Here is a 27,698-nt window from a genome sequence, read left to right as displayed (position 1 = left end):
CCTCTCATTTAATAAAAGTTATACTCTGCAGGGCAGCTTCTTTCTCAGGCAGCAAGCTCCAGGAGCATAGAGACAGTGTATTCTGAGCAGCTCTTGTATACACACATACTTGTCAGCATTACCGAGTGAGAGAACAAGGTCGGGCTGTTTCTTTAATAATTCTTATCTACTTCCTTTTTGTTAAGTTTTATTTTATTTCAAATGGCATAGAAACCATCGCTGATTTGTGTTAAAACAAAATCAAACCCAACTACACATTTAGGTCTTTACTGTTTCTAGGACTCAAGGGTACAGGGGTTTCGCAGATCATCTGCTTTACCTGGTTCTTTCTTCTCCTTCTCCTAGGGATCAGTACAGTACTCTTTTAAAGGGCTACAAGAATAAATTTACAACCTGTAGAATTCAACTTTAATCTTTTTGGAAATCTTAATTTACTACTGTAAAATCTGGAGAAAGGAAATCTATATTGATCAATCAATGCAGATACAAGTATGTACTTAAATCTAAGGAAGAGTAAACTAAGAGTACAAGAGCCCAATTTTTGGTTACAAAAAAGCAAGAGCAAGTCACTGTGCCACTACAGATGCCAGTGCTTACACGTGTCAGCAGCCCAAGCAACCGGCACGCTACAGACGGTGACAGAGCTCTCTTCAGCTCTCCACTGAGTTTCAAGTCCAGAGCATGTTTAGTCTTTGTCTTGTTTATCTGCTGATGAAGGGTTTCTAGGAAGATTTAGCAGTGCTTCAATTTTCTGAGCGTCATCCTTGGATCGATCTTTCTGTATATTACTTTCAATTTCTTCAGGGAGGAGCTCAGTAAATTGTAGTCTGGCTTTCCTGTAATGAAAGTACAAGAAAGATATAGCAAGTACTGTTCTATTTTTTTGACTTTTAGAGTTTTTCTTTTTTAAGAAAGATAGTATTTATCTTATTCTCTACTACAGCTTATGAGCAAATACTTCTCCCTGCACTTCAAGTACAAGACTTTATTCTCTCTCATAACCTGTTTCACTTACAAGCCAAGTAGGAGTCTCACATTACCAAAATGGACAATGCCAGGGCAGTAACTCTGATCCCTGAGATATTCCAGAGTTCTCTCGGCAGTGAATTGGCAGTTGCTAAAACACCTTGAGCTTTTGTGTGAGCCTTGGAACCAGTCTGTGTTCTTGCCCTCAGGGCCTAGGGGGATGTGAAACCCCCTGCCACTCTGTTAAACTCTGTTGACAGATCTTGCAGGACATACACAAAGGTTAAAACATTGGTAATCTCGATACAGAGAAGTCAGGACCCCACTACAGACGTATTTTTACTAGCAGTTAAAATATCTAATTTTCAAATACGAGATTGGTTCTTTTTCTAAGTCAAGTATTAGTGCCTTCCTTTCTTTAAGTGATTATCAAGGTCACTTATGACTTTCATAAGAAGATTTGATCATTTCTTCTTCTATGTCTCTATGGAAAATATAGCCAGTGTTCTATATTTTCTGCCCACTAAGGCAATTTTTTAGATTCTCACTTTGTTGATTTCTCTATACTATAGTTATTTTCAAGCAAAGAAGCAGACACTTAAAAAGTTAACGATTTATTAACTGTCCTCAAAAATACCACATATACATTATATACATATAAATAACCTAAACACTTCTGACACTGACACAGTGACACTATCTCCTTCTGCCAAAATACTCTTTCATTTCTATAAATCCAGTTTTTTACCCCTTCTTGAGGTTTTCTATGTCTAAATAACTGATCAACTTCTCTAACTTTCTTTTTCTGGTTTCCTTTTTCTGACTGGAATACTATTCATATTTTTCCAAATGTTAATTCTTCTATAACTTCCTATATCAGATTCAAATAATCATGTATTTTCCTTACTTTTCCAACTCCTTTCTCAAATATTCTTTTTTTTTTAAAAAAAAAGTCTCATCACACCTAAAGAACTAGAAATAAGCTAATGCTTCTATGCTTTTAACCCTCCATAATATCAAATTTTATGCTGGCATTCAGAATTTTAAGTGCTTTAAAATAGCTTCATATCTCATTCACCCTTTTACTATGGAGAAGAAGACAAAACAAAACAAACATATGTTGGACGCTGGTGTGATTCTGCCCTTACAACAGCTGAGAAAACTGATGGCTTGAAGTTAAGGAAAACATCTATGTTCATAGAACGAATAGTCTAACTGGTATTTAAGATTTGTTTTCAAGGTTTCACTGGCTCCAAAGCAATGCTTTTTCTCCTATAGTACCTAAGTCCTTAGACAACAGATGTACAGATATTAAGAATTTCCATGTATGTGAGTGTGTATGTGTAGCACAAATGGAAGTTTCAAAGAAAACCAAGGGGAAAAGAAGACTTCTTATCTACCAAAGTACCAAAGAAGCAACAGCAGATGTCATCTTAGTGGGCAGGAAGCAGAACCATGAGAATCATTTGCACCAAAGCGCTAGACGGCAGACTATTATGATGATCTTACAAAGAATAACAGGAAGTTGGCCGTCACTGGATCCCAGGGAGTGACTATATGAACAAGCGACAGTCTGCATCCTTCTCAGCAGCATCTAGGCTGTGAACAGCCACTATATGTACCTAACACCTACTGCAGCCACAGCAAGAAGTATAATAATTAAATGTGGAGACCTAACATGCTATGTAATGTTCACAGACGTATGTGTAAACAAGGATATCACCTTTTAAGTAAAGCCAAGTAAAACTCACTCACTGCTATTCATTTCTTTTATGTAATTTCCAATGCAGTCACAAACACAGGAAAAGAAAAAATATGCAACCAAATAAGATTTATAACATTTAACTTAAAAAAATGTATCTAAGGAAAGGTTCTCAATTAGTATCTTTCATTATTCCATTCTCCTTAATTAAAAATATTAAAGACCAAGTAGGGTACCAAGTGAAAGACTCAGTAAAAAGAAAGTCTTTGACTTGAGCAGCAATTTAGAGTACCTGTTTCAGAAAGCATCAGTCTGTGGACACGAAAGCCAAACAATCCAGTCTTAACACACTCCTTACCGTTCTTCCAGTTTCAGCTCCTGGAATGCTTTTCGATCCTTCTGTTTTCTCTCCTGAACTGTTTCACCGCAGTACATCTGAAGTGCCATCAACAGGCTTCCTATAGGAGTGCTGAGGAGGAGACAGAGGGAACATTTAGAAGGAAGCATCATGAGACCATGTAGAATGACAGGGTCTCTGCTCAGGCACGAGTAACACTAATCAAACCACTGGCTCACTGACAGGTGCAGGGACATTTGACAGTTAAAGCATCCTTGTCAAATAAAAAAAGATTAAGATAATTTCCTTCCTGGTCTGAAACACAGGAAAAACAATCATTGCAACATCTTAAATTTAACTGGTATAAAAACAACAGGTCTATAAGTTGGCTTTTTTTTTAATCATGAAAGATAAATAAACTAGTAGAAAGTATATGTATAAGTTCTAGTTAGCAGCTTTATATTGAAGATTTCTCAGAAAAGAAATTCATACCAGGAATGGTACCAGACCCTGTAAGGGGCAAGAAATGTGAAGGGTACTTTTGGTTGGGAGAAGGATGCTACTGGCTTTGGGGGTTGGAGCTGCCAAAATATCCTAAAATTCAAGAGTCTGGCACAACTGTCTGACCCAGAATGCCAATAGTTACCCACTAAGAAAATGACTTACATAATAATAATCACAGTAATGACAAGGGTTTTGTTCATATTTTCAAAGAGAAGGGAGTTTTTGACTCTGATACAACTTAAATTCCTTATTTAACATTGTAACCACATTTAAAAAATTATTTTTGTTAGGTGGAAATGTTTGTTGATGAATGGATAAACAAAATATGGAACTGTATACACAATGGAATATTATGCAGTCCCAAAAAGGAAGATCCTGTCACATGGATGAAACTCGAGGACACTATGCTTAGTGAAATATGCCAGTTACAAAAGGAAAAATACATGATTTCACTAATATGAATTACTCAGAGTAGCCAAAATCATAGAAACAGAAACTAGAAAGGTGGTTGCCAAAGGCTGTGTGGGGATGGGGGAAGGGAGCACAGTGTTTAATGGGTACAGAGTTTCAGGTCTGCAAGACGAAGAAGTTCTAGAGACCTGTTGCACAACAATGTGAATATAGTTAACACTACTGAACTGTACACTTAAAAGTGGTTAAGATGGTAATTTTTATGTTATGTGTGTTTTTTAACCACAATAAAAACATATTTTTGCAGCTAATTTCAACAATTTTCCCCTTCAAACCAGGTTGGTATATTAACAAGAAAACAAAAATGTCAGCAACAGATCATCACATGATGAATTTTAACACAAATTTGGAAGGTGAGGAAGAACTCTTTCTGTTCAGGTGAATACCAACTAATAAAGACAGAAGAAATGACAAAACTAGCAAATCAACATTTTGTAACCAGTTTTATATTAAATAATAACTGATTACATTAGGGATCATCAATGGATCATTAAAACCACTAAAAGACAGCTGGAGGGCAGATAATTCACACTACCTCATCCCACAGATTACTTATTAAACACAATGGGAAAAGATAACTTTGCAGTGGAGAAATTTAGTAGATACCAAATGCACTAGGCAGAATTCTAAAATGGTCCCCCCAAATTTCCTACCCTAATTTCTCAAATATGAATATTTGATGAGAAATAATGCCCATGATTAAATTATGTTATGCAGCAAAGTGGATTTTGCAGATGTAACTAAGGTTACTGATCAGTTGAATGAGTTAATCAAAAAGGAGATTACCTGTGTGAACCATCTGAATACAGAGTTTTTTCCAGTTGGTGGAGGAATGGAAGTCAGAGAGATTCAAAGTATGAGAAGGATTCAACATGCTGGCTGCTGGTTTGAACATGGAGAGGGCATGGAGAAGGAATGTGGATGCCTCTAGGAACAAGGTGGTCCCTGATAGCCACCCAGGAAACAGGGAATTCAGACCTACAGCCACAGCAGCTCTGTCAACAACCTGAATTTTATGGAAACAGATTCTTTCCACAAAGCCTCCAGGTAAGAGCCTGCCTGACCAACACCTTGAATTTAGCCTTGTGAAATACTAAAAAGAGAACCCATCTGAGCCCATCCAGACTTCTGATCTACAGGAAAGTGATATAATAAATGGGTAGTGAAGCTTCTTAGTGTGTGGTTAATCTGCTACACAGCAACAGAAAATTAATATATCAAGTTATATCACTTACAAGGGGTGACATAATATGTCTCTTGACATACACTGAGAAGGACACAACTTCACCTATGTTGTAATCTTGATGAAAATGTTACAAACCTAAATCTAATCATGAGGGGATAATCAAACAAAACAGAAATATTCTGGGGGGAAAAACAGGTGTGGAACTAGTCTAGCTTAAAGGAATCTAAAGAGACATGACAACAAAATACAATTTAATCCTGGATTCTACAAAATTACATATTATATATACATACACACACACATAGAGCATTATTGTAATAATAAGAATTCTGAATATGGACGTTATCTTAAACAATATTGAATCAATGGTAAATCATTTATTGTGATAATTGTACTGTGAAATCATTGGAGAATATTCTTTCTCCTCGGAAATACATGCTGATGTATTTAGGGCTGAAGAATTATGAGGTCTCAAATATTTCAAATGGTTCAAACAAAAAGAAATATACACATGTCCCCCACAAATACTGAGAGAGAGAAAACAAATGTGAACAACTGGTGAATCTAAGTGAAGGTTATATGGGTGTTCAACATACTAATTACCTCAACTTTTCTACAGGTTTGAACTGTTTCAGAGTAAAAAGTTGGAGAAGAAAAGTCTTAAAATTTATTAAACTAAATAAACCTAACCCCCATTTTTTTTAATGTGCTTGTTAGCTGTTTCTTATTCCTTTTTCTTACTCTTTATAAGTATCTTTGTTCAAACCTCTAGTTTCAGGTGTTAATGATATTTAAACAGTTTTTACCCAGTGAAGACCAGAAGTAAAATCAACAACTGGGATACAATAAGAACTGGACAATCAAAGCTACTACCAATACAAGACTGTGCTGTGCTGTGCTTAGTTGCTCAGTCACGTCCAACTCTTCTGTGATTCCAAGGACTGCAGCCCACCAGGCTCCTCTGTCCATGGGGATTCTCCAGGCAAGAATACTGGAGTGGGTTGCCATGCCCGCCTCCCAGGCATGTTTCCAACAGGGATTAAACCCTGGTCTCCTGCACGGCAGGCAGACTTTTTACTGACTGAGCCACCAGGGAAGCTCAACACAAGACTAGAGATCTTTTACAGGGTTAAATCCTCTAAAGATTAAATCTGTTCTTTAGAAATGATTCTGATTTTTAACAAGCAAGGCATTAATGAATTAATAAGTTATATTAATTTAGAATCAAAATATGTTAATACTTACCCCAGCAAGGCTCCAATTATGCTACCAGCTACTAGGCCACGCAGGCCTAAGTTTATTCTAAAAAGACTTCCTGTGACAGCTATTTTAAAAGAAACAAAAAGCAGTATAAAATCATTTTTAAACACCAGAGTTCCATTTAAACATGTTCCTTCTATAAGGACATAAATCTCCAAGTAAGCTTTTTGAACCCAACATTAATATATCACCACAACCTAGACTTCCCATACGGCCAGGTTCTCATCCACTCTGCAAGTTTAAAGGAAGAAAGGTCCCTTTAACAAACAGAACTGCTCAGTCGGTTCTATGGACCCAGCCTCTTCTCATTCTGCTTTTTTGCCAACCTCACCTTAAAAATCTGTTATTTCTTCACTTCTACCTCTTATTTCTTCCTGCTTTAAGGAAACTTTTCTCCAAATAAACAATAAGAATCTTCCCTAGCCACTTGCAGTTCATGTCTTCCTGCAGCTTCGCTCTTTCTTTTTTCTTTTTGGACATGCTGCATGGCATGTGGACTCTTAGTTCCCCCAACCAGGGACAGAACCCGTGCCTCCTACAGTAGAAAGGCCATACCACCAGGGGCGTCCTCAGCCTCACCAGCTCTGTACTGCTAAGCTTCACCTCTCCAGCAGACCTGCAAGTGGGCAGTTGGCCTACATTGCCACCTGGTGGCTGGAGCATAGGTCCTTTTTCCTTACCACTAAGAGTACACCCAAGATGTCCATTCATTTTCCTCTTTCACTATGCACAAAACAATAAATGTCATTTCAGGTGGTAACATTTTTAAACATTAACATTTGAGATGTATATTTTTTATTTAAGTATAATAATTTTTTAACTTTCCTATTTCATGATTTTTCTCTATCTTTCAACAGTGTAACTATTATGTGCCTAGGTGTGAATCTTTTCATGTTTATTCTTCCTGGAGTTTGTTGAGATTCTTGGATGTGTAGATTAATATTTTCCATCAAATTTGGGAAGCCTGTGGCCATAATTTCTTAAAATTCTTTTTCTTCCCTTTTTTTCCTTTCCTCTCTGTTATTTATATTCTTGGAAAAGACCCTAATGCTGGGAAGGATTGGGGGCAGGAGGAGAAGGGGACGACCGAGGATGAGATGGCTGGATGGCATCACCGACTCGATGGACATGGGTTGGGTGGACTCTGGGAGTTGGTGATGGACAGGGAAGCCTGGTGTGCTGAGATTCATGGGGTCGCAAAGAGTTGGATATGACTGGGCGACTGAACTGAACTGAACTGATTGTGTCCCACAGATCTCTGAGGCTCTATTCATTTGTCTTCATTTTTAAAAATTCTGTCCTTCATAAAAGATAACCTATATCGATCTATCTTCAAGTTCATTGATTCTCCCATGCTCTCTCAAACTGGCTGTTAAGGGCCTTCTCTTCAGTGAATTTTTAATTTCCATTATTGTATTTATTAACTCCAGAATATTCATTTGACTCTTAAAAATAATTTCTATCTTTAGGGATATTTTCTGATTGATAACTATCATCACACTTTAATCATCGTAAATACTTTAAAGTCTTCTGTCTGCTACAACTTGGAGCTGGAATATCTTCCTACCTAGGGGCATGGCTGTGGTTCTTTGCTGTAGTGATTTGCCTGGACCAATCCTGCGGAGTCTTGGTTTTCTTGTTTAGTAGAGTGCAGCCAGAAGAGGTCTCTGCTTGGTCTTCACTTTTAGGTCTGGCTCCCCCGGAATCGCACTAGCTAGGCAGGCAGCCAGCGATTTGCCAGTGGCTGTGAGCACACACTGTGAGCCAGTGAGGCTGTCACCTTTTGTCAGTGGCTCTGTCTGTGGCTTGAGGAGCGCACTCAAGGTTTAGGCAGTTTATAAATCTTCTGCTTTTACTTTCTGTGTTCAGGAGGCCTCGCAGATAAGCAGCTTGCTAGGGGGCCCTTCCCAGTCTCTCCTGAGTGTGCTTACACAGACAGGAAATTTTCCGGAGTTCTGGGGATTAGTAGGTTCTTAATGACGTCTCCGTTGGCTTTCTGGTTCTCTGGATGTCTTTGGTAAAACTCTACCTCATCCACTAATTGACCGCTTGCTCCAAAGACCACCAAAACCTCCAGTTAGCTGTGTGATGTTGTTCTTTCCTAAGTGTTTGCTATTGTTTTCAGCAACACCCTTCAGTTCAGTTCAGTCGCTCAGTCGTGTCCGACTCTTTGCGACCCCATGAATCGCAGCACGCCAGGCCTCCCTGTCCATCACCAACTCCAGGAGTTCACTCGGAGTCCTGTCCATCGAGTCAGTGATGCCATCCAGCCATCTCATCCTCGGTCGTCCCCTTCTCCTCCTGCCCCTAATCCCTCCCAACATCAAAGTCTTCACCAATGAGTCAACTCTTCGCATGAGGTGGCCAAAGTACTGGAGTTTCAGCCTCAGCATCATTCCTTCCAAAGAAAGCCCAGGGTTGAGCTCCTTCAGAATGGATTGGTGGGATCTCCTTCCAGTCCAAGGGACTCTCAAGAGTCTTCTCCAACACCACAGTTCAAAAGCATCAATTCTTCAGTGCTCAGCCTTCTTCACAGTCCAATTCTCACATCCATATATGACTACTGGAAAAACCATAGCCTTGACTAGACGGACCTTAGTCGGCAAAGTAAGGTCTCTTCTTTTGAATATGTTATCTAGGTTGGTCATAATTTTTCTTCCAAGGAGTAAGCATCTTTTAATTTCATGCCTGCAGTCACCATCTGCAGTGATTCTGGAACCCAAAAAAATAAAGTCTGACACTGTTTCCACTGTTTCTCCATCTATTTCCCATGGAGTGATGGGACCGGAAGCCATGATCTTCGTTTTCTGAATGTTGAGCTTTAAGCCAACTTTTCACTCTCCTCTTTTACTTTCATCAAGAGGCTTTTTAGTTCCTCTTCACTTTCTGCCATAAGGGTGGTGTCATCTGCATATCTGAGGTGATTGATATTTCTCCCGGCAATCTTGATTCCAGTTTGTGTTTCTTCCAGTCCAGCATTTCTCATGATGTACTCTGCATAGAAGTTAAATAAGCAGGGTGACAATATACAGCCTTGATGTACTCCTTTTCCTATTTGGAACCAGTCTGCTGTTCCATGTCCAGTTCTAACTGTTGCTTCCTGGCCTGCATACAGATTTCTCAAGAGGCAGGTCAGGTGGTCTGGTATTCCTATCTCTTTCAGAATTTTCCACAGTTTATTGTGATCCACACACTCAAAGCCTTTGGCATAGTCAATAAAGCAGAAAGAGATGTTTTTCTGGAACTCTCTTGCTTTTTCAGTGATCCAGCGGATGTTGGCAATTTGATCTCTGGTTCCTCTGCCTTTTCTAAAACTAGCTTGAATATCAGGAAGTTCACGGTTCACGTATTGCTATAGCCTGGCTTGGAGAATTTTGAGCATTACTTTACTAGCGTGTGAGATGAGTGCAATTGTGCGGTAGTTTGAGCATTCTTTGGCATTGCCTTTGTTTGGGATTGGAATGAAAACTGACCTTTTCCAGTCCTGTGGCCACTGCTGAGTTTTCCAAATTTGCTGGCATATTGAGTGTAGCACTTTCACAGCATCATCTTTCAGGATTTGAAACAGCTCAATTGGAATTCCATCACCTCCACTAGCTTTGTTCGTAGTGATGCTTTCTAAGGCCCACTTGACTTCACATTCCAGGATGTCTGGCTCTAGATGAGTGATTACACCATCATGATTATCTGGGTCGTGAAGATCCTTTTTGTACAGTTCTTCTGTGTATTCTTGCCACCTCTTCTTAATATTTTCTGCTGCTGTTAGGTCCATACCATTTCTGTCCTTTTAGGCACAGACTTCTCTGCGTTCTGCTCCAAATCTAGTCAGTCATCTCTAACATTAGTATTGGTCCTCCCAGCCTGCCCTGCCCTTGTGGAACGTCTGTATCATGGAGCTGGGCATTAGGTGGGAGCAGCCTCAGGCTGAAGCACTACAGACTACCATTGTTCTTACCAAGATTTAGTAAAAATTCTTAAATAAATGCTTCTCAATTTGTTGTGTGCCCTTGCTCAGTTCCAGGATATTTAAGGGGTTGTTTTTGATAATTTTGTCCAATTTTATTATTACTTTTGGAGGAAAGGATTTGCCAAGCTCTCTGGACATTGAAAATACTTTTATAAGTGTTCAAACAAATACCAACTAATAGTGGTGAGGGAAGACCTCCTTACCTGATTCTGACTTCAGGATAAAGGATAATTTTTTTTAAATTTTAGTGTTATATTATTTATTTTAATGTTGGTTGATGGTTTGAGATAAAAATATATTTTCTATCATATATATTTTCCTATTCTTATTTTAGTAATATTTACATTCAATGGAGAAACCTTTATTCTACCCTCCTATATGTCAAACAATTGTGACATAAAAGGCAAACACTTTCTCTGAATTTTAGTGAGTTGTCTAGTAGGGAAGCAAAACTAGTAAACTGCTATAACATAGTGTTATAAATGCTTTGATAAAACTGTTTACAGTGAATTATGAGAACACAGGGAAAGGTACGTGAGATAGGAAAATGGGAGCTAGGAGAACCCTCTGAGGAAGCTGAAGCAGACAGATGAACTCAACCTTAAAAGACAGGTGTTAAGTATGGAGCTGAATAAAATTAGTTATGGGAGTGGAAAGTTGGATTCAAGCAAGAATTCTTGTAAAGCAAGAATATGCTGGGTGTGATAAATCAAAGTAGACTATAAGGCTCATGGAAGAGTGGTACATGAAGGTTAGGTCAAGAATTGACCTTAAAAAAAAAAAAAGAATCGACTTTAGTGTGATGGGAAACTAAGGAAGAGTCTGAAGCAGAAAAGTGCTAAAATCATACTCATATTTCAAAACAAGTCAGATAACAGTAGAGGTCTGAAGCAAACCGAGATGAGAACCATGGAAAACCTGCAGTAGCAGTGGGAAAAGAGGTGAGAGAGTCCAAATATTTAAGAAATAAGACTGACAGAACCAGAAATTTGGAGAGGGGACATAAAGGGCAGAACCACATCATTAATTGATTTCCAGTTTTGGAATTTAACAGGGTAGATGACAAAAAACATACAGCAGGAGTAAATATGAGGAGCAACTGAAGGCAGAAACACAAGCGTTTTCTTTGGATATAGGCACTATAGAATATCCATGTAAAATTTTTCACAAGTTAAAACAGGGCAAGTTCTAGCTGCTCCAATGCTATTAATACCTATTTCTCGTTTCATGTTTCATTAAACATCTCGTTAGATGTTTCATTAAAATGTTAAGCTCAAATTATGTATATGTGTGTTTGCCTCTGTATTCACAGAAAGAGAAAGAGTGCACCTAAAACAAAGAGCATAAGTGATAAAGCAAACGGGCTAAAATGTTAATAACTGGGAATTCCCTGGCGGTCCAGAGGATAGGGCTCTGCACTTTCACTGCCAACTGCCTGGGTTCAATCTCTAGTCAGGTAACTAAGATTCCACATGCTTTGCAGCCAGAGGTGGGTGGTGGTTGTTGTTCAGTCGCTCAGTCATGTCCATCTCTTTGCAACTCCATGGACTGCAGCACACCGTGTTCTTCACTATCTCCCGGAGTTCACTCAGACTCACATCCGTCGAGCCAGTGATGCCATCCAGCCATCTCATCCTCTGTCGTCCCCTTCTCCTCCTGCCCCAATCCCTCCCAGCATCAGAGTCTTCTCCAATGAGTCAACTCTTCGCATGAGGTGGCCAAAGTACTGGAGTTTCAGCCTCAGCATCATTCCTTCCAAAGAAATCCCAGGGCTGATCTCCTTGAGAATGGACTGGTTGGATCTCCTTGCAGTCCATGGGACTCTCAAGAGTCTTCTCCAATACCACAGTTCAAAAGCATCAATTCTTCGGTGCTCAGCCTTCTTCACAGTCCAACTCTCACATCCATACATGACCACAGGAAAAACCACAGCTTTGACTAGACGGACCTCTGCTGGCAAAGTGATGCCTCTGCTTTTCAATACACTGTCCAGGTTTGTCATAGCTTTTCTTCCAAGGGGCAAGGGTCTTAATTTCATGGCTGCAGTCACCATCTGCAGTAATTTTGGGAGCCCAACAAAATAAAGTCTGTCACTTCAGCCTAATGGCACAAAGTGAAGAGGAACTAAAGAACCTCTTGATGAAGGTGAAAGAAGAGAGTGAAAATACTGGCTTGAAACACAACATACAAAAACTAAGATCATGGCATCTGGTTCCATCACTTCATGGCAAGTTGATGGGAAAAAAATAGAATCAGGATAGGCATGGGGTGGGGAGCTTGAAAAAGTTCTTAACAATAACAGAATCTTTGTACTAAAGGATACTGCTCATGGTGCTCCTTGTATTACTTTTATTTTTGCAGCTTTCTATAAGCCTGAAGTTATTTCCAAACAAAAAGTAAAAAACTGTTATGTGAAGTATATGTATGTTCTTTTATGTGAGGAAATATACATGAATTAGTGAGTGTTTGCATCTAAATGACAGTTAACTTCATTTACATTTTGGGAAATGTACTAGATTTGTACCAGAAATGTAATGAAAATATTCAACACTTTTAAAAAATGTTCACTTTAAAGAGGGCATGTCTACCAGAGGCAGAGTGCTTTAAAACAAAATCTAATTTCTTATCATAAAAATCTGGCTCCTCTCTACCTAACCTCACAATTCTCTCAAGCCACTCTTCCCCTCATTCACTATGTTGCAGTCATATTATCCTACATTTGAGAAACCTTAGAGCCTTCACCCTTGAAGTTACCCTGCCTTAGGTGACTCTTCTCTGCAAGGCCTGCTCTTTCCCATTCTTCAGCTATCAGCTTAAATGTCACTTCCTTAGAAGTCAATCAACCTGTCCACATTAGATCCTACCTCCCCACTTATTTATTACTTTTTATCATAGCAACCTGTTTTATCCCATAGACATTAGATGATAAAACTCAACGAAGGCAAAGACTTTTTTCTGTTTTGTTCACTAAGTATACCAAAGACCAAGCACATTTTCCATATATCTTGCATAAATGTTAAATGAGATGTGATGAGAAGCCAACCAAAGAATTCAGTAGCCATGACTTATAAGTCCTTACATGTTTCTTAAATCATATTTGAGATTGAAATATGAAATATGAACAAAAATGCCTTACCTCCTGCAATGACAAAATGGCTTAAGGCATTTTTATTTCGGTAAACGTTGAGACCAGTGTTCACTGTACTAAGAAGGAAGAAGAAAACAAAATTTAAAGCATATCCCAATTACCTTCTTGACTTTAACTTTCACTAAAGTGATACATGTTAGTTTAGACGAGCCTACTATGTCAATCCCTGGTTCCAGTAGGCTCCTTCAGTGAGCTGTTTCAGATTGCTATAATATGCCAAAAAGCAACAGAAAAGTAAAGAAAAGTTCTGCAGCATCCCTCTGATTTAGCAGCCCTGCATCTATTCTGATACCAGCTGGCAGGCCTTCATGTGCATGCATGCTCAGTTGTACAAGGTGCTCAGTCATGTCTAACACTTTGCGACCCTACAGACTATACCTCTCCAGGCTCCTTCTGTCCATGGAATTTTCCAGGCAAGAATACTGCAATGGGTTGCCTCCTCCTCCTCCAGGGGAATTTTCCCAACCCAAGGATCAAACCCACATCTCCGGCAACAGCAGGTGGAATCTTTACCACTGTGCCACCAGAGAAGCCTGGCAGACCATCATCCATGGACACAAAACTATAGCTGGACCAATCTTTTGCATAAATAGATAACAGTTCTTGAGAAAAAGGTATCATAGATCACTTTTATATGGGTGTTCAGATTTTATACCTCCATTTGTTGAAACAATGTGCTCCTAAAAGAATACCTAAAGTCCTTCATGACGATTCAGAGAACTTACTTGAATATAGTCACAAACACGGCCGTTCTCCAACTCCAGCGCCAGCCATACCGGATGAAGCCTCGTGTAGCAGCACGATGGGCAGATTGCTAAAGTTAACAAAAAGGCTGTGAGGTTCCGAGATACCTTGATACTTTCCATGTTCTAAAACTGTGGTGGAGGAATGTCAGCTAGGAAATAGGTAGGGACACCTAAATAGATACAAACAATAGAAAATCTCTAGAAATGTCATTCTTCAATTACTGAAACTTAAGCAAATGCACCATGTGCACTCTATTCTATCACAGGGTGTAAAAGGAACTAAGAAATGCAGTGTCAACCAAGTAATTCATCAGTTAAATAGCAACTAAGAATCCATATGGCAAATACTATGAGCAGACATAAAATCAGTATTAGACATGCTTTTTTTCAAGAAATTGTGGGGAAAAGAAAAAACAGAAAATAAAGAAGGAACACTGAGTAAACTATAAACAGTAAGGATTAAAGTAATACAGATGTGCACGAGAGGAAGAAAGGAAGAAAAAAAACCTGATCTTTACTGACCACCTTCTACGTAAAAGTTGCTAACATATTACCTCATTTAATCTTTACAACATTTTCTTCAAGCAGGTGTTAAAAGGCATAAAGAGGAAGTTTCTAACCAAGATCACTCAGCCAATAAAGAATAAAGTCAGAATTGGAAGTTACGTTGTCTGTGTCCACCGCTCATTTTCATTAACCATCATGAAGCAAGTCTGGCATAATATTGTGAGGGTAAAGCCTAGATTTTTAAAGAATCTGACAGAATCCCTAAGTGTAGTCTTAGCTACTATACGATACTGGGCAGGTATACTCTTTGAAAGGTATCAGTGCAAACTCATGGCTTTTACTGAATAGGCAGACAAATATAGAAACAGAGATATATGTATGAAAATGTATATAAATCACACACATACATACACATTTCCTAGCTCTATCTGCCTAGACACCATCATACCTCAGTAGCAATGAGCATGCCTAGCCCCAGATCTTGGTTTTTAAATACCGTTTTCTTTTTGCCACTTTATTTTTTTTTAATTGAAGGATAATTGCTTTATAGAATTTTGTGGTTTTCTGTCATACATCAACAAGATCAGCCATAGGTACACCCATGTCCCCTCCCTCCCAAACCTCCTTCCCCATCCCACTCTTCTAGATTGGCACAGAGCCCCAAGTTCCCTGAGTCATTTAAATACCATTTTAAAAGAAACAAGGCTGGTGCTTGAAAAGATGAACCAGAAAAACCATGCTGTGCTCCAAAGTAAAGATGTGCTCAAAGACTAACGGGGACATCATCAAAAGGACACAGGAGCTAGCCTGAAGGGATTCCAACAGTCTAAATCGATGCCAAGTATCAAAATAAACGATGGTAATAATGGATTATAAAACCATAGAATAACATAAGAGTCAACAAGTCCCCGCTGAATAAATTATAAATGGATAAATGGACAGATAAATAGAGGGAAAGTGAAAGCTCTTCCTTACAGCAGAATACTAACCAATAAATATACATGGATGATGGAATTAGAAAATGGCCATTTGGTTACCACCACAGTAATAACTATTTTAGGAAAGAATCAGCACTGAATACTGAAACCAGAGGGTGAAAAATTGATGACAAATAGGATATTTGCATAGTCTCAAAGTATCTAATAAGTATTTCTAAGATATTTATTAACCACAAAGGGAAAAACTCAATAATTTTATAGTGGATAAACATGGCAGGGACCATCTTAAGTGATTAAAGTAAGTAACCCCAGTTGAGGGACAAATAGGTATCTCATGCTTCTTATCATTACTTACTGGGAAGGATATAGTATTAACTGTAGGGTATTCCTGTGAAAACACTTAAGTGAAATTTAATCACAAGAAAACATCAAATGTCCAAATTGTGGGACATTCTACAATACAAAATAAAAGGCCCAAGTATTAAAAAATATTGAGGTCACGAAAGTCAAAGAACAATAGAAAAACTGTTCCAAATTAATGGAGACTGACTAGAGAGGCACAACAGGCAAATTCAACATCTGATCCGGTACTAGATCCTGGACCAGAAAAAAAAAATTAATAACTCGTTTACTTTAAAAATAACGTTAGTGGGACAATAAGCAAAATTTACATAAAGTCCATTGATAAGATAATAGTACTCTATCAGTATTAATGTCCTGAACTGCATAATAATATTGTGGTTATGTAAGAAAATGTCTTTGTTTTTTAGGAAATGTATGCTGAAGCACTCACCATGCCTAAAACATACTCCCAAGCAGTTCACAATAAAACAACAGCATGCCTCATGCAGGGAGAATAAGAAAGCAAATGTGGTAAAATGTTAATGTTTGGGGAATCTGACTGAAAGGTGCACAGGAATTCTTTGTACAGTCAGCCCTCAGTATCCCCAGAGTTGGAACCTGAGGAAGTGGAACCATGGATATGAAGGACGTATGATACTATGGTTTTTTTTAAAATAAAAGACTCGAGCATTTGTGGATTTTGGTATCCACAGGAGTCCTGGAACCAACCCCTCTTGGACATTACAGGACACTGGCACTACTTTTGCAACTTTTAAAACTTGACACAATTAAAAAAAAACAACAACATAGATTTTAAAAAACAAAAAATTCTGAGCCATAACTTCCTCACTAGGACAACAGAACTGATATACAGATGTAAGATACAACAAATGAGTCAGCACTCAACAAACTGTAAAGCTCTAATTGTTAATGATTATTTTAGTGTGAGCTACTGTACTGCACATAGGCTTTGTGAATAGGATAAATACACTACAGCTGAACCTTGATGATTTAGCAGGAGATTAGAAATATATTTCAGAAAGTAGAGCCACGGTGGTGATCAATTCTAGTAAGAAAAGTGGTCTGACAAAGTTTGAGCACGCACTATAGCATTAGCACTTCCACTATTGCTGAGTAGACTTTGTTTCCTAAATCTTCTCAACCCTACTACCTAGCTAGATGATTAAGTATAAAGTGAGCAGCTAAAACTGCTGCTGCTGCTGCTAAGTTGCTTCAGTTGTGTCCAACTCTGTGCGACCCCATAGACGGCAGCCCACCAGGCTCCCAATTGGCATGCCCCCAAATACTATTAGAACACCAGTACGTACCACAGCATCAAGCTGGTTGTGGTAAACTTCTGCTTGGCTCTGCTCAATGTAGCGCTGTTTAGCATGAATAAATGCTGGTATTCCCCCATATGCCCAGCCAATGATGCCTGCTGAAGCTGCTGCCTTGTAAATATCCTGAAGTTCTTTTGAAGTTCTCTGCTGTTCACTAAAACATCAAAAAGACAATGTTGTTTGGGATTAGTTTATGGATACTGCTCTCCAAAAGACAGTATGATCAGAATTATCCCAAATGCTAAATAGGACTTAAGTTTTTCATGATGGACAGAACCAATTAAATCTTCTGATGAATTAAATAATTATATTACAAGTGGCTCAAATCTCAGTTAAAACTAACCTATGCTTTCAGAAGTTAGATTAGTAGGTATTCTTGGGAAGGCAGGGGCAAGGACAGAGAAGGGGCACAAGGGGGAGCTTCTGGGACACTGTTAACAGTCTCTCAGGGCTGGATACAGACCTATGCTTAGTGAAAAGTCACTGACAGGTATACTTATGTACATTTTTCTAGGTGCATATTTTATTTATACTGCAATAAAAAGTTTTTTTAAAGGGTTATTTCATTTGATGACTCTTACAGCTCTACTATATCCCTGGAAACAGAAAGAATTTGTAAACTGGATGCCGAAATTAACAATTACCTTTTTGAATTTTTAGGTAACTTTTGGAAATTATAAAAACTTATGGGATTTTAGGACAATATATGCAAGAATGAATACCTATATGTAAAAAAAATACCAAAATTTTATCTTTCTGAATATTTAATTTTTATGTCATGCTCAGATGGGCCTGTACTATCTATTAAAGACCACTGAGTGAGAAAGCTCATGATGCAGTGGGCAGCACAGACCAACCTAAAATAAATGGGAAAAGCTACTATTTCATTCACTCTATTACTCTCAAAAGCATTAGAAACTAGAAGCTATGTTGCGGCTTCCAAGATGTCCTCTGGAAATTGCTCTAACAAACAGCTAAGTTTGTAAGTGTTTAGTTACTAGAAGTAATGGCCCTCCTACATAAGTAAACCACTGAATATTAATTTTTTACAAACTACTAACTTGCTTTCTTCTGAGACTGTACAAGTGCTTATCTAATTCTAACAACCACATTTTTGAAATCAGAATCAGTGAGTTCTTATAGTTGCCGCATATACAAGTGAGAAACCTAAACAAATTTCTTAAGAAACAAATCCTTATATCAACAGGAAAAACTGCTATCATCTGGACTTTATATTTCATCTTGTATAGTGAATAAAACCAAAAACATTTACATAAAAAGTGGGAGAACTCAGAAAAGAGAAAATGAAAAAAGAGCTTAAGATTTAACATGCCAGGAAATGCATACGATATCTTTTTCATCCTCTGAAAAATTCCATGACATAGCAATATTTTTTCTCCATATTATCAACAGACACTCTATGAAGTTACATGATTGGGCCTAAGAACTAATGAATGGTAAACAAACAGGGAAGAGTGGTGGAAAGGAGCTAGACTATAAGTAGCAACAATGGAGTTGTAGTTCTGGTTCTGTCATCCACCGCTAAGTAACCTACAGGTAGACCACAATCATTCTGAACCTTGGTTTCCTCACCCATGACATGCAGGGGACAATGAAAGTTATATTAAATTATCTTTCAAATTTCCTTCGGCTCCAACATTCTGTGGTTTATAAGGCTGATCAAAATAACCTTTTTCAAATGAATCTGAGTCAGTTCTAGTGAGGTGGATGAACTTAGAGCCTGTTAGAGTGAAGTTAAGTCAGGAAAACAAGTATCATATATTAATGCATATACATGGAATCTAGAAAAATGGTACCGATGAACCTAACTGTAGGGCAGGAATAGAGATTCAGACATAGAGAACAGACTTATAGACACAGCAGGGGCAGGTGAGGGTGGGAAGAATTGAGATAGTACCATTGAAATATACACATTACCATATGTAAAGTGAACAGATAGCTAATGGGAAGCTGCTGTGTAACACAGGGAGCTCAACCTGGTGCTCTGTGACAACTTACATGCACGGGGATGGGGTGGGAGGTTGGGAGGGGAGGTTCAAGAGGAAGGGAACCTATGGCTGATTCATGTTGCTGTATGGCAGAAACTAACACAATATTGTAAAGCAACTATTTTCAATTAAAAATAAATAAATCAACAAAAATAAACCTTTTCTGTTGTGTACTACATAGGATCGTTCACAAGTATCTCAAATAAATTTGGAATGACCAATGGAAGGGCGGCCTTATTATCTTTAAAATAAGATGATGAATTCTAAAGAAAGTAATTAAATACAATTCCACTGGCTCCCCTGCTATATTTCAGCAACATAATAAAGCTTCAATGTTAATTTAACCAGTTGATACTACAGTGTAGTATATGGTAAGTTCAGTTCAGTCGCTCAGTCGTGTCCAACTCTTTGCCACCCCATGAATTGCAGCATGCCAGGCCTCCCTGTCTATCAGTATATGGTAAAGTACTTCATAAAAAGGGAAAACTTTTCACCAGTAAGTGAGGAATAAAAATGGTTTAATTATCCTGAGTTTTCCATTAAAGTTAATTCAATTTAAAGGGTTATTTATCATTTATTCGACACCAATTTACTTGTGAATCCAGCTAATATCTTTGCAACAACAGTTGCTACTATTTTTTTTATACATTCCTTATTTGGCAGAGTAAAAATTTTAACAACTGTGTTCTCTCTCCAACCTCCATTTTTGTGGTGGGGAGCAGGGCTACTGTTCAAGAAGCATCAGAATCTGGGATCAAGTGATACACGAAAAAGAATACTGGAGTCCTCCAGATGTTGGTTGTGGGGTCACTAAATAGCTTACTCTAATTCTTCTAATTTGTAAAGTCAGGGGATTATATTAAAGACTATGTTAGACTCCCTAAACACTCCTAAAAGTCCCTATTTCCAGTTAGTCTCACCCTCTCCATCTGAAAACCGCCTGTCAATCAATAGAACTACCGAATAGCAATGTTAGGATACATGCTTGGAGTACATTATATTAAACTCCAAATCCCGCAAAAACAAATCACACCACCCTGGGGTCCTTCGCCCCAGACGACCCAGGCTGCAGGTCACCTCCTTCGTAGCCCCTCCCCACAGACCGTAGGCACTTTTACTCTTTGACAAACAGCTCCCGGAGGCGGTCCCATCCGGATTCCGGGTATTGGGGTTCTGAGACGAAGGAAGACAGTTCCTGGTCCTCTACAAGAGCCTTGGGATCGGCGGCCACAGCTTCGGCAGCAAACACCCGAGGGAAAGGACTCAGCGTCCTGCAGAGGAAGCTCCATGGGGCCGGCGGCCGCGCTTCCATGACCCTCTCCGAACCTGTCGACAGACACTCGCTTGGGCGCTTAGGAGGCCAAGGCCTTTCGGAGGTGCGGTGGGGGATGAGCGAGGGTAACTGCAAGAAGGAATGGGAGAGTATCTTTACACTAGACCCGTGTTAATTTGCGGCCATACCCGCCGACACACCGCTTGACACACAGGCCCTCGGTGCCAAGCCTAACTTTGGAGGCACAATGACACACGAGACAGGAAGTCCCTCCCCAATGAGGGCAAAGGCTGCGGGACCGGGCAAAGCCGGAACCGGAGCCGAACACACTTCCTGCTGGGGGCGGGACAGTGCCAGGCCAGCCCGCCGGAAGTGAGGTAGTGACAAGGAGCCGCGCTCGGCGCAGTCTGACTTCTGGTGCCGTCCTCCTGACTCTTCTGCGACTGGAAAGCAGGGTGGTAGGTAGATTCCAGGCGGGAAGATGTGGTCTTACGCTGAAGTGAAAGTGGCTCAGTCGTATCCGACTCTTTGCGACCCGATGGACTATAGAGTTCATGGAGTTTTCCAGGCCAGAATACTGGAGTGGGTAGCCTTTCCCTTTCCCAGGGGATCTTCCCGACCCAGGGCTCGAACCAAGGTCTCCTGTCTTGCAGGCGGATTCTTAACCAACTGATCTATCAGGGAAGCCATTTATAACAGCAGAAATGCCGTGAAGAAGAAAAAGTGCGGTGTTCATTACAGTGGAGTACGGAAAGGGGAAGGCAGTTTGGGCAAATGCATCCTAACCTACTCTGTCACAGACTACTGGACGGGGTTCATTCTGGTTTTCTCTGAAAAGACCGAGGCATCGAAGAGGAGTATGGTGCCGGGTGCCTGGAGATCTCCAGAACACTTTTAAAAGAAATCCACTCTGGGCTCCACAAGATAGGTTTTACTCCCCTTAGTTTATATGCCTACTGTTTCTCAAAAGGCAGGGCACTTTCTGGAATTTCTACCAGGTGTTGACTTAATAGTTATAATAGCAATAATATCCCGCCACTACAGCTTTCATTAACATATACTTTATAGTTTTATTAAAAATTACGCATTTACAATATTCTCAAACTGGTTTATTTCATTTAAGCTCTGCCAGCAACCAAACATACGTATTCTCCTTGCCAATCTCATCCTTATTCCTTTCTAGGTTTAAGTCTAAGCTGTTACACTCTTTAGTGAGATAAGGTAAATAGATTTCTGGAATTTGACAGCTGGAATTCTATAGATAGGGCGCTGGGAACTGACTGATAACAGTGACTAGCTGAGTTAGTCCGCGGCGCCAGGAAGATCTCTGGTGTCTGGGAGTCGGGATTAGATTCAGTTCCCATCGTAGCATTTACTACATTGCATCATGATTTCCTATTTACTGTGTGTCTCAGTAGACTAACTTTGAGGTCGGGGATCATGTATGTGCATTTCTGTATCTCCAGTACCTACATTCAAATAAGTCTTTGAATCAAGACTTTAGATCCCTTGACTCCTGGCTCTGGCTGCAGATTGCTGCCTAACCCATACAGGCAGAGGTGGACACTATATAAAGTCCCAAGGCGAAAGCTCAAGGAAATGACTGTGCAGTGTCTAGTCTACATGTGGAAAATCTAAATGCTTAAGATGACTCCACAATCATTCTGGGATGAGGAGGACTTTGAATTGGAAGGTGGGAGTGTGGGCAGGTATTACTGAAATCATTTATATACAACTTAAATGCTCCCTCACTACCTTATGGATACAAATGAGATTAACAGGCAAATTTTGCTAAAGCCATAGCTGCCTTCTCACTTGGGTAACTAAGCCTCTTTCTTAAGGTTCCCTTTGTCATCTGATCACTCAAGAAGTCTCCAGATCCTAGGCCTGCTCACACTTGGTATTCCACCTCAGCTCCTCAGACTACTTGTCACTCTCCTACTCTCCTGCTGCTCCAAGCCGTTGGGGTTTACCTTCCTTTCCTGTTGTTCAGTTGCTAAGTCGTCTCTGACTCTGTGACCCCACGGACTGTAGCACGCCAGGCTTCCAAGTTCTTCACTCTCTCCCTGAGTTTGCTCAAACTCATGTCCAAAGAGTCGGTGATGCCATCCAACCATCTCATCCTCTTTTGCCCCCTTCTCTTTACCACTATGGAAATACTCTCCCTTTTTTGTGGTCTGTTTTTACGAAGGGCCTCAGAGCAACATTAAGCCAAAACGTGTTATTCAATTCACTTGGACCACTCTGTTTCACATTTAGCTTGCTCCTCCCCAGGACATACCTTTGCCACCAGAGTAAAGGCATCAGAAAAATTTCAGTGCAGTGACCACACTGCCTGGAACCACCACTATTCTACCCCCAGACCTCTTGCTGATTTCTGCTTACAGAACTCAATAGCCTCTTGCCCCATCATAAATTGTCCCCCAGGTGTCAGGTTCCCTTTCCCTCCTAGGTTCTCTAGGTACTGCCCTTGCTACATAAATTACATTGTGTATGATATGAACTGTTACCACAGGGAAAGAGAGTAAACTCTCACAACTCCAGGGACCATTTAACCTTCAAAGTGTAACTTAATTTTTACCTCCATGAAGTTTCCAATCTGCATCAGACAGAAATGTCTTCTACCTTTAAACTTCAAATCCACATTGTCTTTATGAATAACTGGCCTTGTGATTAAGGCCTTGCATCCCCTTTATCACCTTCTGCCTATGCAGCCTCTCACACTGTTTCTACTAGGTCATCTCAACTAGAGAGCTGCTTCATGCTAGGGAGCCTGGTGTAAACATTTTATCTCCCACTGTTTGCACACAGTAAATGCTCAAGTATTTGATAAATTATTAAATAAGTGATTTGTAATTGTACCCTTCCACTTCACGCACACCCTCCCTTGGGATGCAGTGGGATTGAGTTAAGTGAAGGCATCTTTGGTGGCACAAGATGGGTTTTTACATATCTGTGTGTGCTCTCGTTCACAGTCAGCAGGTGCAGAGTAGGGAATTATCCTCTTCAGAACTGACCCAAAGAAGCCTACTGACATTTTTTTTTTTTTAGGAATTCTGGACTGAGAGACAGAGCCTGTAGTCTCTGGATCTGCGCACGGCAGCACTCTAGAGACTATGCAAATTCTTGCTGAGATACCTAGAGCTGCTCCGCTTTCTACCTTTCCAAATACTCCAAGGTGCCCTCATATCCATCTAAAAAGTTCTTTTAGCTACAGGTTGTTTCTATTTTCTTCTACCAAGAAAACCTGATGTAACAGCAGAATAAGGTGGAACACTGACATCACACAGATGATACTCCCCAAATAAAGGAAAATCATTCCTTGTGTTATCCAAGTATCTCACTTTACCCAAATAAACTCAGTTATTCTCTTTTCTTGAAGAAAAGTGTGGCTTTTATCTCTGAGAAGGAAAGGGTAAGTTTGGAATTCAGCTAGTATTAACAAAAAACAACAACTTTCAAAAGTTATGGAGATAAAAAATTACTTTCAAAACCATACATTTATGTCATTACACCCATCTTCATATCATCTACACTGAGGTAAACAAATACATGTAAAATCTGAATAACATCTGCTGTACTTAAATACAAATGGTCTTATTAACTCTTCAAAGGACAGATGAGAATTTGCATTGACCCAATTCCTACAGTCTTGTCCAGTCCCTCTTGAAGCCAATGGCTGGGCAGTCTGTAAACAGGATTTAGTTAAGCCTACTGTGCCCATCTATCCATCCATCCTTCCAACATTGTTCTGTGCATTCTTCTGTGTGAGGCACTGTGCTGGATAATGGAGAAATGGGTAAGTAAAACATGATTCCTACCCATCAAGAAGCTCATGGGGGAAAAAAAAAGCTCACAAGAGAAACAGTCAAATAACTACAGTACAGTGTGATGGTGATGTCATATAATACAGCTTGAGAAAAATATTACGATAGCCTCTAACTGCCTAGAGTAATGAAAAGAAGGAGTCTGAGAGATAATGCTTGAGTTGGAAACACTTCCAGGGAAATCCACCTTCAGCTGCTAATCCAAAGGACGGAAAGTTTTGCTCTTAGTTTTGTTTTTCAGTCGCTAAGTTGTGTCTGACTCTTTGTGACCCCATAGACTACAGCATGCTAGGCTTCCCTGTCCTTCACCACCTCCTGCAGTTTGCTCAAACTCATGCCATTGAGTTGGTGATGCCATCCAACCATCTCATCCTCTGTCGCCCCCTCCTCCTCCTGCCCACAATCTTCCCCAGCATCAGGGTCTTTTCCAATGAGCTGGCTCTTCACATCATGTGGCCAAAGTATTGGAGCTTCAGCATAAGTCCTTCCAATGAATATTCAGAGTTGATTTCCTTTAGGATTGATTGGTGTGATCTCCTTGCTGTCCAAAAGACTCTCAAGTCTCCAGCAACACAATTCAAAAGCATCAATTCTTCGGCAATCAGCCTTTTTTATGTTCCAACTTTCACATCTATACATGATTACTGGAAAAACCATAGCTTTGACTCTATGGACTTTTGTTGGCAAAGTGATGTCTCTGCTTTTTAATACACTGTCTAGGTTTGTCATAGCTTTTCCTCCAAAAAGTGAGTGTCTTTTAATTTCATGGCTGCAGTCAATATCCGCAGTGATTTGGAGCCCAAGAAAAAGAAGTCTGTCACTGTTTCCATTTTCCCCCCATCTATGCGCCATGAAGTGATGGGGCCAGATGCCATGATCTTAGTTTTCTGAATGTTGAGTTTTAAGTCAACTTTTTCACTGTCCTCTTTTACCCTTGTGGCTCAGCTGTTGAAGAATTTGCCTGCAATGTGGGAGACCTGGGTTCAATCCCTGGGCTGGGAAGATCGTCTGGAGAAGGGAAAGGCTACCCACTCCAGTACTCTGGCCTAGAGATTTCCATGGACTGCACAGTCTGTGGCATCACAGAGTCGGACACAACTGAGCAACTTCCACTCCACTTTCACCCTTATCAAGAGGCTCTTCAGTTCCTCTTCATTTTCTGCCATGGTGTCATCTGCATATCTGAGGTTGCTAATATTTCTCCTGGCAATCTTGATTCCAACTTGGAACTCATCCAGCCTGGCATTTCGCATGATATACTCTGCATAGAAGTTATTAGTAATAAGCAGGTTGATGATATGCAGACAATATACTCCTTTCCCAATTTGGAACCAGTCTGTTATTCCATTTCTGGTTCTTTTGCTTCTTGACCTGCATTTAGGTTTCTCAGGAGATAGGTAAGGTGGTCTGGTATTCCCATCTCTTTAAGCTTTTAGTCAGAAGAAAATTAAAATAGAATGATAATATTTACCAGGGCCTCCTATTGATAAGGCAAAACTACAGTACAACTCAGGAATCTGGATGTCTTATTGCCAGATTTATAGCACCTAAAGACACAGTTCCCATGAGTTTTTAATACTCAAAGACAAAATTCAATTTTAAACATTTGCCCTGTTCTATGCAATGATCTTACCAGAAAGTCCTCTAAGAAGGTCCATAGGCTTACAGTTTCGTGAAAGGGAGTTTAAATGGCCAAATGCATGTTTCATAAATGGAAATACAGTCCCTGATTTTATATAACTGAATCTCACATTTACTAATTTTGGAACCAGTTAATACCAAACAGTTCTTAAGAGGCAAAGGAAAAGAGTTGATTTCTCAGTGGAAATTTGGGGCCTAAAGAATAAGGATGGTTCTGAGTCATTGGACTATATGGGTTTTAATCTAAAAGTTTTTCTTCATTTTTGACTATGTTAGGGAGAATATCCTGAGATTAAACTACTATCCAAATGTCTTTTTCAAAAAGGGAAAAGGAAGCAATCCAACAGGATGTGCACTAAAACACGCATCTTCTAAGTAAGTGCTAAAGGTGAATGCTTTAAACTCCCAACTTGACACCATTTCACACATGAAGACTCCTTGAGATCCCTGCAGGCGTGTACTGCTGCCAACTCAAGGAGGAAAAATATTACGGGTGTGTGAAGAATGAGGAAAAGTTGCTGTTTTATGCACAATTCCTTTAAAGAGTAAGGACTATTTCCTAAATTTATCAAGAGGTTTTCAATCACTCTTTTTTGAAAGAGAACATAAAGGATGAAGGCACAAAAAGGGAAGCTGAAATCCAACTGCAATGACTACTCATGCAATTGGCCCCTTTCTACATGGCTTTATAGAAACCTCCTGAGTACCAAAGAGATTACGCTTTTACAAAAGAAAGCTCCTACGTTGTTGCACGGCACACTACTGCTTCCTTAGACCTTTCAGAAAATAATCCCCAAGTATTCTTTATAAACCCTAAACGGCTTTCTATGTTAAAATACAGCAGCAGAGATCAAGTGTAGAATAACTGCACAACTGTGATAATGAGTTGTACTAGTTTCATATGAGTGACTTTCTACTCAAAAGAATTAGACATAGGGCGTCACCCCATGGACATAGTCAGTTTCACAGTGTGGGCATACATATATGGATGATCTGAGGCACAAGCTGTGATTGGTCCTAAGAAGATGAAAGGCAGAATCAGGTTCAAAACCCACATCTCACGATTTCTGGTCCTTCTTTAGCAAAGATGTTGAGCAACTTCCTAATTGTATTACACACTATTTGGATCTTTCTCCAAAGTTGCTCCTGGTACAGCATGATAAGGAAAACCAGATATCTGACTTGGTAACAGTATCCAAGGTATAGGTGTCACATTCACAGCAAGCTTTTCACCATAGGATATCTGAGGTCTGATGCCATAGGGAGGACTATGGCCCAATCATGACTACTAGAGTTCAGTTTTCAAAATTTTGGGAACAATCTGATCGTAACCTTTCCTTCTTGTTACGTTATAGGACAGGAATTTAGAGTATTCGGTCAACAGGTTCTCCCAGTAACAGATGATGTCATCCATCTTTAAGTGGTTCAGAATAAACTGGCTTCCCCTAGAGACAAGATTAACAAGAACAGTTAAAGCATGACATTTAATAAAACTAGTAGCTTACATCTGAGTACTTACCTGTGCCAAGCACTG

The 27,698-nt window shown here is 39.6% G+C and overlaps 2 protein-coding genes and 1 long non-coding RNA gene across 5 annotated transcripts in view; 1 reads left to right on the top strand and 2 right to left on the bottom strand.

Moving 5' to 3' along the window:
- Positions 1 to 174: 174 nt before the first annotated feature.
- On the bottom strand, positions 175 to 21,794 carry TIMMDC1 (translocase of inner mitochondrial membrane domain containing 1). Its single transcript, XM_069554496.1, has 7 exons — positions 20,542 to 21,794; positions 17,403 to 17,568; positions 14,267 to 14,355; positions 13,530 to 13,597; positions 6,412 to 6,490; positions 3,027 to 3,137; positions 175 to 836 (listed from the first exon to the last, which is right to left on the bottom strand). Exons 1-7 carry the CDS (start codon positions 20,733 to 20,735, stop codon positions 686 to 688), a joined length of 858 nt encoding a protein of 285 aa, XP_069410597.1. The 5' UTR covers positions 20,736 to 21,794; the 3' UTR covers positions 175 to 685.
- On the top strand, positions 21,043 to 24,082 carry LOC138420876 (uncharacterized). The gene is made up of 2 exons (XR_011249349.1): positions 21,043 to 21,154; positions 23,748 to 24,082. It is a non-coding gene; the product is annotated as an uncharacterized lncRNA (long non-coding RNA).
- Positions 24,068 to 27,698, bottom strand: part of POGLUT1 (protein O-glucosyltransferase 1) — a 30,091-nt gene continuing 26,460 nt past the window's right edge. For all 3 annotated transcript variants that reach the window (XM_069554429.1, XM_069554450.1, XM_069554439.1), the window contains one exon: positions 24,068 to 27,609. In XM_069554429.1, the coding sequence (XP_069410530.1) occupies positions 27,453 to 27,609 (157 nt within the window). In that variant the 3' untranslated portion in view covers positions 24,068 to 27,452. The remainder of the gene's footprint in view (positions 27,610 to 27,698) is intronic.

The sequence above is a fragment of the Ovis canadensis genome, chromosome 1 (genome assembly GCF_042477335.2).
Source record: "Ovis canadensis isolate MfBH-ARS-UI-01 breed Bighorn chromosome 1, ARS-UI_OviCan_v2, whole genome shotgun sequence".
Taxonomy (NCBI): Eukaryota; Metazoa; Chordata; class Mammalia; order Artiodactyla; family Bovidae; genus Ovis; species Ovis canadensis.
The sequence above is the reverse complement of the archived record's forward strand: the minus strand, read 5'-3'. Positions and strand labels throughout refer to the sequence as shown.

Coding starts and splice junctions, on each gene's coding strand:
- TIMMDC1 (XM_069554496.1), bottom strand. CDS start 20,735: ATGGAAGCGCGGCCGCCGGCCCCATGGAGCTTCCTCTGCAGGACGCTG. Junction 17,569..20,541: donor CGGGAGCTGTTTGTCAAAGA/GTAAAAGTGCCT, acceptor TTGATGTTTTAG/TGAACAGCAGAGAACTTCAA. Junction 13,598..14,266: donor GTGTTTGTGACTATATTCAA/GTAAGTTCTCTG, acceptor CTTCCTTCTTAG/TACAGTGAACACTGGTCTCA.